Source organism: Podospora anserina, chromosome 5 (assembly GCF_000226545.1).
Source record: "Podospora anserina S mat+ genomic DNA chromosome 5, supercontig 4".
Taxonomy (NCBI): Eukaryota; Fungi; Ascomycota; class Sordariomycetes; order Sordariales; family Podosporaceae; genus Podospora; species Podospora anserina.
The window spans coordinates 304,792-313,055 of record NW_001914844.1 but is presented as its reverse complement, the minus strand read 5'-3'; the positions used below and the strand labels follow the sequence as shown (position 1 = coordinate 313,055).

At 53.4% G+C, this 8,264-nt stretch overlaps 3 protein-coding genes across 3 annotated transcripts; all 3 read right to left on the bottom strand.

Annotated features, from left to right (window-relative positions):
* Positions 1 to 2,211: 2,211 nt before the first annotated feature.
* On the bottom strand, positions 2,212 to 2,742 carry PODANS_5_4020 (uncharacterized protein; the record flags this gene model as incomplete). Its single annotated transcript, XM_001904914.1, has 2 exons — positions 2,212 to 2,500; positions 2,558 to 2,742. 2 exons carry the CDS (start codon positions 2,740 to 2,742, stop codon positions 2,212 to 2,214), a joined length of 474 nt encoding a protein of 157 aa, XP_001904949.1.
* A 1,305-nt stretch (positions 2,743 to 4,047) lies between these two features.
* Positions 4,048 to 5,094, bottom strand: PODANS_5_4010 (uncharacterized protein; the record flags this gene model as incomplete). The annotated part of the gene is made up of 1 exon (XM_001904913.1): positions 4,048 to 5,094. The coding sequence occupies one exon, from the start codon at positions 5,092 to 5,094 to the stop codon at positions 4,048 to 4,050; it is 1,047 nt and encodes a 348-aa protein (XP_001904948.1).
* Positions 5,095 to 7,336: 2,242 nt separating this feature from the next.
* On the bottom strand, positions 7,337 to 8,264 carry PODANS_5_4000 (uncharacterized protein; the record flags this gene model as incomplete). Its single annotated transcript, XM_001904912.1, has 3 exons — positions 7,337 to 7,837; positions 7,893 to 7,921; positions 8,009 to 8,264. Coding segments are annotated over 3 exons (786 nt in total), but the record flags the coding sequence as incomplete, so codon positions are not given.

Genomic DNA, 8,264 nt, shown 5'->3' with positions numbered 1-8,264 from the left:
GGAGGGAGGGGGAGCTGATGATGGGAGTGGTAGTCCTGTTGTTATTAGGGTTGGACCTGATGGTAGTCCGAGGGTTGTGCACCCGGTTGGTGGTGGTGTAAGGAACTCGGGCTGGATGGTAGGATGGAGGAGGAGTTGGGTGTTGCTCGGGGCGCACTTTGTTGTGTTATGGATTGCGTCCCGTGCTGCGGTCCTTTGTGCGGCGGCGGTGCCGATTGTGAGGAGGGGTGATGAGGAATGGGAGGGTTGGTTGTGATGTCGCCTTGTTTTGTTTCGGATCTTGAGGTATCCGAACATTGGGTCCACTTTAGTATGATGTTGACGACAGACGAAAAGGCCAGAGATCAGAAGCGGGCGGGACAAGGTTTCGGATTTACACCAGACGGGCTGGGACATGGGATGGCATTAATGTTATATAACGGGTAGGTGGGAAGGTAATTATCTTTTGAGCGAGTAAATTTGAGTGCTGAAAAGGGAGTCAGTTGACCAGTTTCTTAGGAGTGCTTTTGGGTGGTTTCAATATCTTAAGGAGGGGGGGGGGGGGGTGGGTGTATACGAAGGGTTTGGTATGGCGTTTATCGGACACAAGTGGACGGCTGACCTGGATGAGCGCGGGCTGTATGCATGGATGGCCCGTGGGGATCTGCCTGGGTACCTATGATCATCATCGTTGCCCCAGCTCGAGGAGAACTGTCAAATAGCAATGTATGCTAGTGATGATAGGTGTTCATCGCTACTAGGTTATCTACCGGCAACGCCTCGTTACAAAGTAATAGTAGTTCTTGCACAGACGACTCCGTCATGTCGGCACCTCGGGAGTCGGGAAGGGATATAATGAGGAACTGTTACCAACCTACCCACCTGTCCGCTATCAATGGCACATACGGTATAGCATTGAGGGGGGAATGAAAGGGGTGGAGCAGCAGACGAGAGAAGTGAGGGGTATGGTCAAGTTGTGTGTGTGTGTGTTTGTGTGTGACTAGGACCTGGCATGTGGTTTGGTGATGGTGTTGGGAGGGAAGTGGTGAGCCATACATACCTACTGCTGGCCATGGAGGATGACTATGATGAACAAGGCATGTTATCAAAACCCTGGGTAGGTATGATTAGTCTGCTTTCGACTATGGGGTCCTACGCCACGAAGTTAAAAGCAGAGGCATGCCCACCTTGGCCCCCTCTTTCTTCACGACTTCGACTCTTGTCCACGACTTTGTTGAACCACTTGTCAGTTCCACCACCTCCCCGTGTCCGGCTTGTGCCCGCATTGGCTCTTTGCGAGTGCGGCAGCAGAAAAAAAAAGTTTCCACATTCGACGACTGCCACTTACCTCACCTGCTTTTTGCGGCTCAGTTACCGTGTCACCAAGTCCGGAACTTGGAAATAGAGACGACAGCAAATCTTTGCTTACCTACCTTATCAGATATCTTTATCCCCACCTACCTACCTACGTATAGACAAGTTGATTTGTCTTGTTGTTTTGGCAGATCACAGGACGCAAGTGTAAAATACCTACTACTACCTACCCTGGGAGAATGTGCACCCTTAGAATCATCATTCACCACCGCTGCGGGCATAGGATTACGAGTTTGTGTGAGAGCTGCGGTATGTTTGTGTCTATCTTGTTTTTTCATGGTTTGGAATCAGGTTGCTGACTTAAAGATAAAAAAAGAAAATGTCGAGTGTGGTGGTGTGAATGGCAGGGTTGAAGAGGTTGTGTCGAATAAATACCCCTGTGCTGTGGGTGGGTGTCCTTATTGGGGGAGGTTTGATTAGCTTGGTGAGGACGTGGGGAGAGGCTGGGGGTTGCGGGTTGGGTTTCTGTCCTGTTTTTATGGGGAAAAGAGGGAGGGTGGTGGTGGGTGGTTAATATTCTGTTGTCCTTGTTGGGAATGAGGTGGTTGTTTATGTCTTTTACTTAGGTAGGTGGGTAGTTGGGAATGAGAGGAAGGGGAAGGGATATGTCAATGATTATGAGCTACGAGACCAACCGATAGGGTTACGTGCACACACCGACGATGTTTATCCAAATTTTCAATTCTGTGTGTTGGTGATGAATGAGAGAAAGACAAAACTAGGTACCTAGCTACTGTTCACACCACTTCTAACCCCTTGGAAGCGATCCATCATTGTTGCTTTTGACCTTCCAATGTCTTTCCCGTCCCCTTATCCTATTCAACCCCTACTGAGCCGTCTCCTCTGCCAACTCATCATCTAGAAAGGCAAACCACCCGTGCAAGAGCACCCGCAAGCATTGCAATCCCCCTCGCTCTGACCACACCCCCACCCGCTTTTCGGAGCACACTGGCTGTTCGCAGTGCACTTGATCCAGTCACCCCAGCCGTTGTTCACCGCCTGCCAGCACCACGAGCCCCCGCTCCCGCCGCAGCGCCTCCAGCAGTACCCGCCCCTGCCGCAGCCGTACTGGGCCGCGCTGCCCGGGACGCAGTCGCGTTTGCCGAGGGTGTTTTCCTCGGTGGCGGTGCCGGAGGGGTGTTCGGCGCTTTTTTGTCTGCGGTTAGCAAACCGCTCGGTTAGGTAGGGGAAAGGGATCACTTACCAGTGACGGATCTGGGCTGGATCAACGTCGGAGGGGAGAGCGGTCTCGTTGTAGGTGTTGGCGTGGAGACTGCCGCACTCGGCTTCGAGTTGGGCGGTGGAAAGGTCGGCCGCGGGGGCGGGGGCGGGGCTGGTGAGGGCGAAGGTGGCCTGGAGGGCGAGGAGGAGGGCGGTGGTGAATTGCATTTTGTTGAAGGTTGGCGTTGGTGTGAAGTTGTGTGTGAGAAGACGGTGATGTCTGAGAGACTGATGGTGAAAGAAAGAGCAGTGATGGCGAGCGTGTTCGTGGCTTCTTATACTCAAATTCGACGTCTTGGTTGTACCCTCTGTTCAGTGACAAAGGCTATGAGGTATGGAATCATGAATGATGGTCCATCACCATGCCTTCCTTGAGGATTGATACACCACCACATCTCGTTCTGCTCGTTCATGCGATACGTTGACGGCCCGACGAGAAGCAGTGAATGACTGGCCGTTCCCGATCAGCAGCAACAAGATCCACATCAAGTTTAGGATTCTACACGCTGTCTTCAGCTGCAACGACAGCTGAAAGTAGCACCGCAGGGCTGATTAGGTGAGGCGCTGTTCTTGGCCTCGCTCATGGTGCGATCATAATGATCATGATGTCGAAGATCCTTAGTAACGCCCCATATTCCCTGTCTCAAGGTATGCAGGCAGCTTATGCGGTGACTGTAGTCTCAATCTCGATAAGGCAGTCATCTATCAGCCTTACCCGAGGAATGCTGTCAAGTGCGAGCAGTTGGATAGACCTCGGACTTTGGGATGCACTACGCCCCTCTCACTAACCACTAACACTACACCGACCATTTGTCGAACTGAAACAATGATTCCTAATGTGGACCCAACTCTGTCAACACATACTTCCCAGCCCTGTTGCTCATAGGCCAGAGTGTGTATATATGAAAAAAAAAAAAATGAAAAAAAAAAACTGCGGCCGTAGAAAGCATCGATTTCCACACGACTTACGTAAAGTCTTTCGCTCTACTCGCTTCTTTGCCACAGTAAGACTGAATAAACAGCGCCATGATTTCATGGCTGGTTAAAAGGACCCAGCCAAAACACTTTCGGGAGTTTACCGACCAGAGCGGTATCCTCTGAGATTCCGGTAGGTCCTGGAAAGCTTCACGCACAAGCTCCGGATCTTCAAATTGGGCATACGGAAAGGGGATGTGGCGTAGTGTTGGCCCTGCAGAGTCCAACCAACGTCTTTCTGGATCGTCCCCGATGATCAAATTGCGGGAAAGAAACGGCGGTAAGATGGCGGGGACACTAGGGTTCATTATCGAATGGCATGAATGACAAAGGGCACTTGACAGCATGAGAGACAGTCAGGCCTTGGTTGGAGTGCTTCAACAAGCTAGGTATGGCACATAACAATCTATTTACTCGAGTCTAAAGGCCTTGCCTACGAGTCTACTCTTCTCCTCACACCAACTTCCAGTCATTCTGACAAACATCCACTGGGGGGACTCACCTATCCCCCTTGACCAACCCCTCCGTCTCCTCAATCCTCATCACATACTTGACTCCACTCGCCCTCCCCTTCTTCAAGTCCTCCAACGCCTTCCGAACACCCCCCAATCCACCGGGCACGACCTCAACCCTCTGCGGCTTAAACCAGCCCTCGGCCAACCCCCTAGCAATATACCTAAAGTAAACATACCCCAAATCCCTGTGATCGTTATGAACATCGCCCACCATGGTAACGCTGTACTTTTGCCCCTCCTTCAACCCCTTCTTCGGATGTCCAAGCACAAGAGTGACATGGCCCCCATCCGTCGACAGCACCTCGGCAATATTGTCGAGACTCTCCGGCAACGAAACCGCATCAAGAGCGTACTTCAACTCCCTCCCCTTCAGCGCCTTCTTGATCCCCTCCACCGTCGCCTCCGGTCCATCCCTGTAATCAACAACCACATCCCCCTTTGACTCATCGATAAACCCCCTCACATACTCCTTCGCCGACCCAGCCACGCAGATCAAAGGGTGCATGTTGCTCCTCAGCGCAAACTGCAACCCGTAAAACCCCACCGCGGACGACGCGCCGTAAATCAGCAGCGGAATATCCGTCACCTCGTCTCTGCTCACCTCGGGCGACCACGGCTGCGGGAGCCTCAACCGGTCGTACAACCCCACAACAGAGGTCATGGCCGCGAGGGGCAGAGCGGCAGCCTCCTCGAACGAGATGTTGCTGGGGATGTGGAAGGTGGTGTGCTGCCAGGCGACGGCGTACTCGGCGAAGCTGCCGTGGGGGGTGCGCATCTCGTGGAAGGCGGCGACGCGGTCACCGGGCTTGAACTCAAAGACGTTGGCGCCGACGGTGTGGACTATGCCGGCGATGTCATCGCCTGGGTTGGTGCGGGCGTCCTGCTCGTAGAGGTCGGGGAGTTTCCAGTCTTTTGGGTTGGTGCCGGTGACGACGACGCGGATGAGGATGTGGTCCGGGGAGGGGAGGGAGGGGATGGGGGTGTTAACTATCTCGACCTGAGGGCCTTTGCTGACGAGGGCTTCTTTCATTTTTGGCCGGTGGTGGTGAGGTTATTCAACGTGGATTGACGTGATGGCAGGTGGTGGTAGTATGAGAGTGTTGTGATAAGATGAGGTGAGGTGTGGTAGGTAGTTAAAGTGAACTCCAAATATCAACACCACTGCGGGGAAAAGCTGATCTCTTCTCAGTCGGACGTCGTCGTTCCCCTTGATATATGACGCACACAATCACACTGATCCAAGATTCCGGCCTGGGCACACATTGGGGTTGCCCATTCCCACCCCGCCACCCCACCGTTACCCACCGAGGCAGTTAGGGGGTCTCGGGGTCATGTTCTTGCCCGGTTTTTACCAAAACATTCGCCGTCCCACCGTCACCTTACTAATCGAACATAAAATCGATGCCGGTACGGGGCCATTAATGAGACGCATGCCGAGGTTTTTGTCTCCTTTTCTGTCTCCGAGGACCTTGTGTCAAAATATGTCTCCGGGTGGTCTCTTTGGTAAGCAACAAAGAAAAAGAAACAAAAAGAAAAAAAGAAAAAAAAAGCCAAGGAAAAAAAAAAACCAACCCATTCTCTCCAGCAAAAGGTCACCGCCGCGGCCCCGCTACGGCACTCTTCCCCGGCCTTGCCGTCGGCATACTACCACTCACCTTACCACCCGGTGCCGGTGGGATGGCCCTCCGAGAAACGTGGCATTACCCGCATATCCAGACTTCCTTGTCACACAACCCCACAAGTGGGAAAAAGCACACGGGCAATACATTGATTGATAAGGATTCATTGTCATTTCTTCATCTCCACGGGTTGCAACCCCGTACATACATACATAACATACCTGCCTACTCATAGATGTAGCAATGCGGCCCCTCGATCGTAAACTCCATCCAGCTCCCTAAAAAAGCGGCACATCCTGCGAAAGATACCCAAACGGCACCGGCCGTGTCAAGCGTGAAGTTGGCACTAGGACATACGGGCAAAGTCAAAAAGATAAAACTCACCATTCCCCGTAGTCTGCGTGCCCCAAACCACCCCTGTCCGTCCCTCCTGATCCTGCCCCCTGCCAAATCGCCCACTGCCTATCCATATTCCCATGATGAGATAAAAGATCGGGATCCCCCGGACTAACAAACACACCCAACTCCACCATCCCAACCGATAGATGCCCCCGCCCCCCCCCCCCACCCCGGGTGCACCCCAAGCCCATTCGGCGGTGCGTCCAGATTGACATTAAAATCCGCAAAACACTCCTGCTCAAGCAAAAAAGTCACATTGCTCGGCCGCAACGCCTGCTAGCTGATCGCGGGGGAAAGAATCCCTCAACAAACAGCGGGGGTTATACCCCGTCCCAATTATTCGGTCTCTGGGGAGCAATGCCGATCGGTCCGAGGTTAGTCTTGAATTTATCCTCCCCGAGCGGTCCGGAAACGCAACCGCTGCCGGTGGCAGGCGGGATGATCACCGGCGTGGCAGCACCGGGGAGGTTTGATCGTGATGGGGTCGGGAACTGGGACGGCCAAGACAAGGGAGGCGAGGGGCAGGAGCCCGGTGGTGAGGGGAGACGCCTTCATGTTGGCGACGAGGACGACTCAAAGGTGGTGACCGAGGTGAAGATTGAGGACGCCAGAGACAATGAGTTGACCTTGTATGCCTGCCCATTTTGAGTTACTCCTCGCGTGTGGGAGAATGAAGTGCTCCCTGTTTTGGGCCAGGCGGGCAGGTTGCTCTCAGGGTTTCCGCCAGTCTTCAATTTGCTTGTTTGTAGCTTTTCCCTGTGCCTCAGATGGAATACTATCACCTCTTTCTTCAGTAGAGGGAGCTGCAATTGTCATATGTCAGCCCTCTGCCACATAAAAATCACGAGCTGTTTCATCGGCAAGCTGCAGGAAAGGCCTGTCTAAAGGCCGACTCGGGCACCGCAGCCAAAGAGATATCAAATGCTAGGTTATGTCTCGGCCACTTTTTGCCGCCTTTCGGTTGAACTGCGTGACTGACTTTGACCGGCACATGGGAGAGTGACCCGGTATCAAACGAATTTACGTACGATCCAAATGACTATTGATTACACGGCCGAGTTGGTGGAGGGCTATATGGAGGTTGCCCCCCGTAGGTCAGGCAGTCTGGTTGCTCCCACGGCTCTCGTCAATCGGTCTCTTGTCGGCATTCATTGACAAACCGCAGATTTTCTTTCACCGAACACTTAAATCATTCCCAACGCAGATCCTCCCGAGTAGACAAAATCCACCATAAATCTATACCACAACCCGTACCTACTCATCGTAAACCGGATCCCCCTCCGCAGCATCAACCCCCTCCCTCACAACCCTCTCCACCGCCTCCCTCACCCCCTCGGCCCCATCCAACAAATCAATCCAACCATTCCTCACCCCCTCCCTGGCCAACAACTCATCAGCAACAACAGCGACCGTCTCCCTGCTCACATCCCCACCCGACCCCTTCGTCCTCCCCAACTCCACCTTCCCGGCCGGCTCCAGCGTTAACGTCCCAGGACGGAGGTTAATCCCCACAAGCGTCTCACTCTCCCTCGAAACACGGTACAGCTCCTCATCAGCAGCAATCTTGGCCTTGTAGTACGTCGGCAAGACCTCATTGTTGACATGTTGGGCGGCTTTCCACTCTTCCTCGCTCCACCACGCAGGCTTTGCCTTGCGAGAAGCAAGATAAGACACCATCAAGAACTTGGTGATGGAGGGGGTGGAGGCAGCTGCGCGGATGAAGTGGATGGCGGCGTCGCGGTCGATGGCGTAGGTCTACCCCTGTTAGCATCCCCATAACACATTACAAGGTGGATTGATCAGTCTTTACCCTCTCCGGACCACCCTTCCCACCAGCACCTGCATCCCTATCAGCACCCATCTCATCTCATCGCAGGGGGGAAACGAAAAAAAACAAAAAAAGAAAAAAAAAACAAAAAAACAAACCGGCACTCCAAACAACATAGTCCACCCCCTTTTCTCCCTCCCTCCCGGCGTCTTCAATGACTTTCTTGGCGTCATCTGTAGATTTGACATCTTCCAGGCTCCTGACGAGAACATTCAGCTTCCCATTCTGGCTCTCCCCCAACTTCTTGATCGTGGGGACTTGTTCCTGAGCCCGGATCACGCTCGTGACAGTCCAGGAGCGCTTCAAGAGCAAAGGGGTCAAGAGCTGGGCTACCTTGCCGTGGCCGCCTAGGAG